Here is an 11,386-nt window from a genome sequence, read left to right on the forward strand (position 1 = left end):
CTCTCCAGTATGTTATCACTCCAACACAGTGTTGAAACAACCTGCACTCTGTGTTTTCCCTTTAGCAGCTCTGATGATGGAGGAGCTGAACCCGTACACCAAGATTAGCCCGGCAAGAGGGTCAGAGCGCCTGTCGGCCGGGGCTGTCATGGGCATCATCTTTCTCCTGCTCATCATCATGGCCATGCTCTCTCTGTTTGTGTGGTACAGACAGAGACAGAGGGACAAAGGTCATGAGATCCAGCCCAGTGTCTCCTACACACAGGCAATGCATATCACTAACACTGACTATTCCCTCTCCGGTAAGAGACTTTAAAGACTCACCTGTTATGACAAACACTAAACAAACCTTTATCCACAAATTCACAATATATATTTTTCATTGTATTTAATGTTTTGTTACAACTGCCTATGATAATAAATTATGTAGAAGATTACATAAGTTGAAAAGATATTTAAAAAGAACATTCCAGACAGAGAAAAGAAAAGATCTAGACTATATGATTTGGTACATTGTGACCTTCTGATGAAAATGATTGTTTCTTTTTTTGTTCATTTAAAAAAAATGTTGCAGCTTTTTTGGTATTCTGCTGCCAATATGTTTTATTTGATCATGTTTAAATAAAGAGTGTGGCAGCACAGTAGCAATGAGGAGCAGTGCTGCAGAGGTCAATCAGAGCCAGAGCAGCAGCAGCAGCGGCCAATGCTTCTCCAACCCCAGTTACCACACGGTGGCCCAGTGTAATGTCGTCTCGACCATCTCCAGCAACCTGGATGGTACACTGATCCTCAAAGTATGATCACTCTTCCTCTGTATTTCCACAAAACATCATCCCTATAACACACTACAGTATAAAGAAACACCAAGCTGTGCCTTTCTTTTCTCTTCGCAGTCGAGCACGCTGAAGAACAGAAACGGCTCAGAGTGGAGAGCCTACTGCAACCTTAACGACTTAGGTTGGTTTTTTAACGCTCTCTTTTCATGATGCACCACACACACATACATACTGGATGTGGACGGTGTGGGATTCTGTGTCACTTCAAAGTCAAAAAGCAATGTCATTTGTACAGACCTTATACTGGCATGAACCCGGGATCCTACTACCCTGCTGTGAATGAAGATGAACCAAAGGGTCTCTGGTTAGATATAACCTTTGCTCTGATTTTTGATAAGTTATGCAGGTGGGACAGAGAAATCACTGGTGCAGGGGTGAAAGGGGGTCAGAGTGAGCTCATTATTCTTCTCTCACTTTCCCCAGTTGCACATTTTTCTGTGATGGCTTACACTGGGTCAAGCAGTGCACTCCTGCTCTGTGGATTATAGAACATTAAGTGTGGCAGTAAAATGACTTAATCATAGCTCACATCTCATCAGTATTTTCACAACACCCACAACCCATGTAGCATTCATATGCAGTTTTTAATAAACCACATCATAGCACACCATAATGTAGTTTTGAACAGATATGGGTGCATTTGTCTTTTGGACTCCAGTGTAAAACACACTGCAGTGATAGAATACGTGTCAATTTTTAACTCCCACTATACATTTATAAACTAAAATAATGATATAATGATTTATAAATGTTAATATAGTTTTAATATGTAATATTATACTGTATGTAATAAATCCATAAATCAAATCAAATAAATCTGTGTTTCTGATGTTTTGATTCCAGTCTAATTAAGTAGCACTCAAAAATCTAAAAAAAAAGTGTTGCCCTGCTACACTTTTATGTCAGATGTCTGCACACAGCACGTCAATCATAATGACAAATGTTGTGCATGTTCATCCTGATGTATTGGGCTAATAGAGTGATGTAGCCTTAAACAGACTTGTCTTCTATTCATGGTGTTTGGTTGTTTGGCAAAAGACCACGATTGATTATACAGTATAAACTTGTAAGCCTTGCGGGAATGTGAACACAAGCGAGTAAAACATTCAATAAAAACTTAAGTTCACAGTCTTCATGTTCTTCCAAAAAAAGAGACATAGTAAATTGTACTTTAATGAGTGATTTCCTGTCAATGTTCACACATTGAGAGGTTTCATAAAAGCTGTTTGACTTTAATGATTTGACATTTGTTGTAGATGTTCAACAGGGGGAGACGCAGACGCAGCGAGGGGCGAGGAAAGGTAAATAATTCATTGTGAAAAACTGTGTGTGTGTGTGTGTGTGTGTGCATTTCTGTAGCGGACTGTGTGGACTAACTGTGACTCAAACCGATCTTTGTGAGGACATTTAGGCTGGTTTAGGGTTAGGCATGTAGTTGTGATGGTTAAGGTTTGGGTAAGGGGCCAGAGATTGCATTAAGTCTATGAGTGTCCTCACTGAGAATTATGTACAAGTCTGTCTCTGTGTGTGTGTAGACAAATACTGTGTGAGTGATTCTTTTCGACTTCACCAGCAACAATATTACAGATCTTTTTGTGTCCAGCACCCCATGTATCAGTTTGGCTTTTATTCCTCTGTGAAACTGCTATTTCTGTGACACAAAATCCCATGTCCTCATATTCCCTGTGATTTATGTGAAAGCTCAATGCACTTTGGACAAGATCATGGTGGGCTGAAGTTTTGTTCCAAGGGTAATTGCTCTCCATGGCTCTGTGCCTGATACATCATTTTGTCTCCCACCCTGCAGTCGGTGGTGAATTTGAGAGACCCTGGGGTCTAAAGGAGCTTTGCTATGGTTTCTAATGAGGCCTCTTATCGGACTGATGAGACTGTTATGGATGGGATTAGCCTTCCTCTCTTTCCCCTCTGTACTCTGATGACTGTAGACCACCATTTGTCACCTGTCAGAAACAAAAGAAGTGAAACTGCTTCAGAATGGCAAAGATTTGTTTTGCTGTTCTCCAGGCCAAACTGGGGTGTCTATGTAAATGTTGGTTATAATATGAGAGTCTAGAACTTAATACAGCAGCTGTAATTAAAGCTGCAGCATATAACTTTTGGTGAAGAAGCATTTACCCACAAAACTGCTGAAAGACCAGTTTTTTTGAGCAGTAGAATTCACTGCTGAAACTTTACATGAGCGCTTCTTTGAGTTCTCAGTCAAATTCCAACCTTTCTGCAGCCTAGTGCAACATGGCATAAAACATGCATCACTTCCTGTGTGCAGATTTAGCGTTACACATGTAACATTGACATTTTGTTAAATGGTTAAAAGTGAATAAGTTGTGAGTGAAAATACCTTTGCTAAATCATCTCTGCTGATACTGCGTTGTGCTGCGTGTCTCTGTCTAGTGGCGACTGCAGATTACATCAAGGGCTCCATGTGCAGCAACAGCTCCTGCTCCCTGAACAGTGAGAATCCATATGCCACCATTAGAGACCCACCAGGGCTTGCTTGCAAACATACAGAGAGCAGCTATGTAGAGATGAAGTCTCCCTCCCACCGTGAAGTGCCCTTTGGAGGCACTGCCACCCTCCTGGGTAGTGCGAGCAGGAATGTCTATGATGTTGGTGAGTGCGTTGTTGCTGTGATGTGTGGAGCTCAGCAGGGGGCTGCAGTTTGTGGCCTCTCTGGTCAGGACACCTGCTGTGAGCCTGTGTGGACTTTGTAAACCTTGATAAGAGGAAGTGTGAGCCGCCTTTCTATTGCATGCACATCTCCTTTCTCCTTCTTCCTCAGCCTGTGCCTACTACTCCTCTGTCTCACTAACCCTGTTCAGTTCTGGTATAAACATCCGTCCTCAGTGATCCAATCACGCGTGACTAGTGGTTCGTACCATTAAATGCATCCAGGATGTGTCTCCCGTGACCACATATGATCGGATCTGGGCTTCCTCAATTCCCCGCACTGATGGCATGACAAAATGATGTTTTTAACATGTGCATGTGCACAGTGACAGAGAAGGACACTGAGACAAAAGAAAATTATTTTAACCGTTAGAAAAAATAAATCATATGGCAATTCGCAAACCCAGGTCTTTTTGCTGCAAGGCAACTGTGCTAGTCACTACACCACTGTGTGGTTGTAGCACTGGTTATTGCAAAAAACACTTTGAAACTACTGCCGTCGACTATTCTGTCCTCAGTTCATGAATGTGGCCATATGGGACCTCTGTGGTTTCTGTGATCGGATCTCAGCGTTGGGACCATTCAAACCTGTACTTAACGTGATCTGGATGTGATTGGATCACTCAGGACGAATGTGAATACCAGCACTGAATGGGGGCACTGAGTATTACGTACTTCTCCAATTGTTTTCTTCCTTCTTTCCCAAACTACCACAGAGCCGACTGTGAGTGTCCTACAGGGACCTAATGGAATGGCGACTGGCTTCTCCCAGAGCCCCTATGACCTTCCCCGCAGCAGCCACATCTCGGGCCATTATGACATACTGCCCATGCGTCACAGCCCTACACACACACCCCCGCCTCCCCCAGAAAGCCCCAGCTCCCTGCTCTAGAGGGCGTGCCGGCATCCAACTTTCAATCAGCGGCCCTCCCAATGTCTCTGTATGTGTTTGGTTTAGATACTGAGATTTTGAGATGGAAGGGGGCAGCCACAGCTCCTCTGGACCCTGCTCTCTTTGGCTCCCTCAATCGCAATCTTCCTGTGTCCCTGAAGGAGGCAGGGGAGGAAGGAGTGTCCCACACACCAGCGACCATTCATCCATTTTATTTTCTCATGGAACTAATCACTCAAACTGCTGCCCAGCCTCTTTATGAACCACCTGAAGTGGAACATAATGGCAAACAGCACCAAGGGTGGCTTACACGGATTGTTTGGACTGGTTATTTAAAGGGAAAGAGTAATACTCAAACTCATTTTAATTCATGGTTTAAGGTTATTATTCAAGGGCAGCCAAGTGTTTATAATATCCTCTAAGTCATTTTCTCCTCAGGAAGAAAGGTATAGCAACATTGACCATGTCAAAGCAGGCAAAGATTTATTACACAGAGATACCACACTTTATGGATCTTCACCATGCAGCAGCTGCAGATTAGCGCAGCTGATTCGAGGTGTTCAGGATTATTTATACTCAGAAATGTTCTGTCATATAGGAGAGAACGACGATCTAAATGTTAAACATGGAAACTTAGCTGAGAGTGAGCGGAGTCTGACAAAGCATGGATAAATCATAAAATAGTCTTAATGGTCCTTGATTCATTCTCACTTCGTTATGATGACACTTAGTTGCGGTGGAAATGAAGCTCAGTGTATCTGGAGATGTGTCCAGTGTTCGTGCATTTCTTGCATCACTGAGTCACACACACATTCAACAGGATTTTACCCCACACTGACACTAGCGTCAGATCTTGTGATTATTTATTTTGTTTGTTTTTTATGTGAAAGTATTTTCTTGTCTTACTTTACATTTTTGAAATATTAACAGTGTTAAGAAGAGGTTGCTTTGACCTTTCTATATTTTGTATTGATAAAAAAATGATGTTTATTTATTAAATTATAATAGTGATGGTGAATCTTTATCAATGTCCCACTAGAACTGAAAGAAAAAAAAAAGCATGATCAGATAATGGATACCCACTGATGTAGATAACACACAATTTACTCTTCTTGTGAGATGATCAGTGTCATTTTGTGAAGCGTTTTTGAAGTTACTTAAAATGTTCTTTCTTTCTCTGTCAAATTGTAAATTGAAAGTAAGGGTTCCATTCGATCGATTCCACACCTACAAATACCCTGTGCTGTATCTACAAAGGGAACCATGTGTAAAAAAAAAAATAATAATACATTTTTTTTAAATGTTTTAAGTTTGTATCTGGCTACTTTCTTTTATTGAACTAAACTGACTGATTTACTTTGTGGACGTCATTTCACCCTCTGTAGAAGCAATAACATGTTGACAATCGATGCCCAGGCAGCATCTCATTAGTGCTGGACATGATATTTTGCCATCTTTGACCAATGTGGTGACAGTGAATCATATTCTATGTGACTGTTTATTTTTCTCTAAGGGAAGTTTTTTTGGGGGTTTTTTTTCATGTCAATGCTGCTTGTTGTTTTGGTACATACATTTCAGATTAAAAGCCTACTCTGCCATCAGACACATGTTTCAGTCAGGTTAATCATCCTGACACATGGAGTTAATGAATTGAAATCTCAAGTGTGAGACAGGACTTGTCTCTTTTAATCTGTGGCTCTCAGTATTGAAATGTCAGGTCAATTAATGTTTGTTTGCTGGTAAATGAAGAATTTCACTCTGACAAATAACACATTTTCTTCCAGTTTGCAACAGAGTGCTTTGAATTTCTGAGCTGCTTCTGTCTGAATGAAGTGTTTAAAGTGTTTTGATTTCTGGAGGCTGTGGGTGAAGAAATCCATGGCTGCGCATTATTCTCCAAATACATCTTCTCAATTCATGAATTGGGGGCATTTTTTAAAAGAGTTCTTGTGTTAAATTGGCTTATTTAAAAGGTTATTTTTTTTATTAATTAACCAGGCTTCACAGTTCAGTACATCCTCTGAAAGAACCTTTTTTGTTTTTGTTTTTTTATGTATGATAGATAATTGTATTTGTTCCAGTGGAGTTATTGGGTTGCACATGCATTTATTTGAGAAAAAGAGAGAAATAGTTGATTCAGCTTAAACACAGCCTCACATATAGCACAGCATCATAATGAACTAACAACAGTGTTGTCAGGTATCAGTGTTGGTGTACAGTATTTCAGGGTGTGTTAGGTTACACTGTCATTTCCCTTAGCACCTTCCTTACAGGTCTGAGTAAGACAACACTGTTTGGTTACTAAACAGTTTAAGAAATTAATCTTTTTATTTCATTTTGCACCATGAAAATATAGAATGATCTCTGCAGCAAGAAGACCCGGGTTCTCGACCTGGTCGGAAACAAAGAGTTTGCATGTTCTCCCTGTGTGTGTGTGTGTGTGTGTGTGTGTGTGTGTGTGTGTGTGTGTGTGTGTGTGTGTGTGTGTGTGTGTGGTTCTCTCCGGGTTCTCTGGCTTTCTCCCGCAGTCCAAAAACATGTGGAACAATATGTGGATTAAATTGAACTCTAAATTAAACTCTAAATTGACCATAGGTGTGAATGGTTGGTGTACATGTGCCCCTGTGATGGACTGGAGAAATGTACCCCGCCTATCGCCCTATGTCAGCTGAGATTGACACAGCACCCCCGCGACCCTCATGTGAAGGATAAAGCGGTAGAAGATGAAAGGATGGATGTTTAGTCTGCGGCATTTGTGCATGGTTTCAAATGTAATGCAGTCTGACATTGAACTATACTCATTCAAGTATCTGACAACTTCAACCACAGATACAGAAACAATGAGAACATGCAACATCAACAGTCAACTCAATGTGCGTTCAGTGTAATAAGTCTATGTATAACTAACTACAGGATGTTTGATTTTATAAAGAGACAAAGTGGAATCAGTGCTGAAAATGATCATATTACTGGAGCTGGAAGAAGCTACTCTGAGAACCACTACAGTGGAGGAGCTGTGGTTGTTCCACAGATGATAGACATGCTGCCCAGCTGACTGCCAACAAGCCCTGAGTGATGCCTCACTAAAAGGGAAGTGCCGCCAGTAAGTCAAGGAGTTAATGGACTGAATAAATGCAAGTACTTCAGAGAGAGTTGGAAAGAGAGAGAGAGAAGCATTAAAAAAGAGACGAGGTCACGCTGCAGCGAGGCAAGCTCTCAAGAGATTTTCACCGCAGGTGTAGCTTGTTGAATATGCTCTCAATAGGCCACTGAAATGATTCATTCAGCGCAAGATGAGAATTTAAGACGGCAACAAAACAGAAAAGTGGTCAAATGTGTTCAAATCAGATGTTTCTCATTTTTCCAAGCATAACATTTGATGGGAAAGAGTAACTAAGAGCAGTACTTCTCCAAAAGTCATTGAATCAGTGGCAACTCGAGCAGAGTTCCTGAAGATGTTTCACCTGTCATCCAAGAGGCTTCTTTAAAGACGACTTGATGACTCTACAAGCCCAACTGCTGCTACTTCAGTGACTTTTGGAGAAGTAGTGCTGTCGTTACTCTTTTCCATCAAATGTCATGCTCGGAAGAATGTGAAGCATCGGATTTTCACATATTTGATGACGTATTTTCACCTTTCACTCTGTCCAGCTCTCAGTCTAATTGAATGAAATCTCTGTTTTGTTGCTGCCTTTAATTCTCATCTTCAGTTGTATAAACAATGTCAGTGGCCTGTTGAGACAATATTCAACAAGCTACAGCTACAGTATGGTGAACTATGACCTCGATAATGAGAATATTCACAGGCAACACCCCTGCTTCTGCTCATATGCAGATCTGATTTTTATAAGATTTGAAATATGATTTAAAATATTTCAATGTGTCTTATATTAAAATGCACAGTAGTGTGTGACCATGATGTATGAGTAGTTTAACAGTTGACCATATACACCTATAACATGCTGCATAATGTCAAATTGTGCCATTGAGAATAGAATTGATGAAAAGATGGAAATGAAGCAATCTGCTTGAATTTAACCTTTACTAGAAATTACATGAAAACATATACGCTGCTGTGGGTTCATATAGGTGTACACCATGGAAAAATAGAATATTGTTTTTTATGTTGATCAGTAAAGGATGATCATTAAAACATTGCATTGTCAGTTAGTTCTTCCAGCCAAAGCTGCCTCTTTTATAGGATGTGACAGAGCTGCACCTGGATGCTGACCACACTGCTGCAGGAAGACCTTTCTGTCTGACATTGGTCTGTTCGTAGCTTGTACAGAACTTACCACCATGACAGAAGCTTTGACTAAATTAGATTGGTACATGAAGGAGTAAATACTAAATATGCATTATGTTTTACATGAAATACCCTTTTTCATTAGTATTCTGTGGTGTTAATGTTTTCCTTCTCTGGTCTGTAGGAGGTTAGAAGTGTTGGATAGAAGTTGTGCATACCAGCTATTTGTTTGTTTGTTTGCTTGACATGGACAATGCATATTGATTCATTTTCTGTGAATATCAAAATATCATCTGCAATCCATGGCTTACAATGGTCTCACTGAACAGCAAGGTTATGATAACAGCCATGATAATACTGCTAAAATAATAACAATTTTAAACACTCAAACTAAATAAAAGCACCGGGACAACGATACAAATAACACTGTAGTAAGAGCATACATAAGCATATCACACAATTAGAGCAGACAACATTAAGCAGCATTTACACCTTTACAATATTACAAAGAGCATAATAATTGAGAATTACTTGGTGACATGTCATGGTTACATTGTCATTAACAGTAATCTCATTTTCAGTACAGCTGGTGTCATCCTTCTGTCCTCTCATGAATGGAGTCACAGGGTATTCATAGTGCAGTCTTCACAGTGACTGTATTATCATTATATTAAGACACATTGACTTATTTTGGGACATGTTTGTGATACAGCAGAAAGTAATTAAAATAGGAAATAGAGATGAATATCAGGTAAATAGAGAAAATATAACATACTTTATAAATACAAGCACATACACACCCTTTAAAACAATAGGAATATAATATAACCAAGTTCCACAGCATCTCAAATCCAACACAAAATGTTTATAAAATAATCTGCAACCGTTTTAAATGACCATGAATTCAGGTGTAAACACTGCTGTTCCTATTTCTTCCAACAGGGGGCAGCCGCGTGGACCAGCTGATGAGTGAATGAAACGTTAAACATGTACATACTCCTGTGGATACATTTGCACACTTGAATGTTAAATCATGTTGATGTTAAATTAAGTTTTAATAGAACGTTGGTCTCTGAATCCAGCAACCAAACTTCAGATCTCAGTGGAACCTACTTTTTCCCCAGATGAAGTAACTGTTTATGGAAACATGAGGAATCACTCATGCTTTTAAAATATGCCACACTTTGTAGTACACTTATTTAATTTTGAATATGGGGACAACGAGACAAAGTGTGATACTTTGTATACAAATGGGAAAATTAAGTAATAATACGTTAGTTATAAGTCAGTATTATTAGAGACACATGAGGACACCTAATAATGTGGCAGAACAGTTTGACCTCACAGTTTGACACATGTAGTGTATTCAGCAATGGTCCTCTGCATACCTTAGTTTTAACAAGTGGTTATTTGAGTCACCTTCACCTTTCCATCATTTTGAACCAGTCAAGACATTCTCCTTTGACCCCTGGCATCAACAACACATTTCTGCACTGGGGAACTGCTCACTGGATATTTTCTCTTTTTCCTGGCCCTTCTGTTTAAACACTAGAGTGGTTGGTGAGTTTGTGAAATACTCGGCGCAGCATGCCTGACACCAACAACCCATGTTCATCTTTCCTCCCCATTCTGATGCTCAGATAGAACTTTGATGGGTTGACTTGTCTACAGTATGTGCCTTTTTTTAGGCTGATTATTTATGTTAAGAATACAGGTGCACCAGTTCAAAGGTATAATCATATTTTGTAGATGTATTATTATTGTGTAACTCTTCCAAAGAGGCCACGTTTTTGGGTGCAAGCATTGTGCTTTCTTGTGCAAATGTGTTTGTTTTAGTAAAGAAATTCACTCATATACAGTGGGAAGATATAGACCTAATTACAACATTAACGATACAGCAAAACATCCAAAAGTGTTTGGATTCTCCATCCATCCATCCATTATCTACCACTTTATCCTCCACTGGAGGGTCGTGGGGGGTGCTGTGCCAATCTCAGCTGACATAGGGCGATAGGCGGGGTGCACCCTGGACAGTTCGCCAGTCCATCGCAGGGCCACACACATAGAGACAGTTTGGATTCTCATGGTGCTCAAATATTCTTGTTTCAAGAAAACTGTCTGTTTTTCAAACAACCACAAAAGGGCAGCAGAGGGCAAGATAACAGTTAGCTGTCTGCAGCAGTGCCAACATCACAGCCTGTCCAGTGAAGCACTGACATCAGTTGCATTGTTTTTTACCCCTTACATATACTGTTAATGTATCTTTTGTGATATATATCCTACTTCTCAAGATTTGTAATAACTTCAAATTACTTCCAATTCTCCATTTCATATTTATTTCAAAGTGGGTCACTTTTAATTTGACCAATGTTCCACAAATAATGGAAGGACACAAAGAAAGGTCGACATAGTTCTGTGTTTTATTTCAAAATAGGCCTAAACATGCCAACAGTGGCGTTTTGTGTGTGTTGTCCTTTGCCAACAGCCATGACATGTCTTTTTTCTAGCTCTTAAATTTCACAAACAACAAACTACAGTTATCATATTTATCTATAAAACTTTATCCATGATGTTATCTTCATTTTGTGGGTCAGATGTCAAAAATGTCTCTTCTGATACTCGAGGTTGCAGAGTAATAAGTGCATATGATGATTAGGAAACATTTCCCAGCATTCACGTCTTCTGATTTCACAGTAGACGTTGCTTCACTCACAGCAGCAGCAG

The 11,386-nt window shown here is 39.9% G+C and overlaps 1 protein-coding gene across 7 annotated transcripts in view; it reads left to right on the forward strand.

Moving 5' to 3' along the window:
* The window catches only part of megf11 (multiple EGF-like-domains 11), a 72,898-nt gene extending 66,203 nt beyond the window's left edge, over positions 1-6,695 (forward strand). For 4 of the 7 annotated variants that reach the window (XM_058646178.1, XM_058646183.1, XM_058646181.1 and 1 more), the window contains 6 exons: positions 66-302; positions 628-794; positions 894-957; positions 2,093-2,137; positions 3,249-3,467; positions 4,241-6,694. In XM_058646178.1, the coding sequence (XP_058502161.1) occupies positions 66-302; positions 628-794; positions 894-957; positions 2,093-2,137; positions 3,249-3,467; positions 4,241-4,416 (908 nt within the window). In that variant the 3' untranslated portion in view covers positions 4,417-6,694. Of the gene's footprint in view, positions 1-65; positions 303-627; positions 795-893; positions 958-2,092; positions 2,138-3,248; positions 3,468-4,240 lie in introns of all 7 variants that reach the window. The other 3 variants (XM_058646180.1, XM_058646182.1, XM_058646185.1) reach the window with 2 other exon arrangements.
* Positions 6,696-11,386: the final 4,691 nt, after the last annotated feature.

Source organism: Solea solea, chromosome 12 (genome assembly GCF_958295425.1).
Source record: "Solea solea chromosome 12, fSolSol10.1, whole genome shotgun sequence".
In the NCBI taxonomy this organism is placed as follows: domain Eukaryota; kingdom Metazoa; phylum Chordata; class Actinopteri; order Pleuronectiformes; family Soleidae; genus Solea; species Solea solea.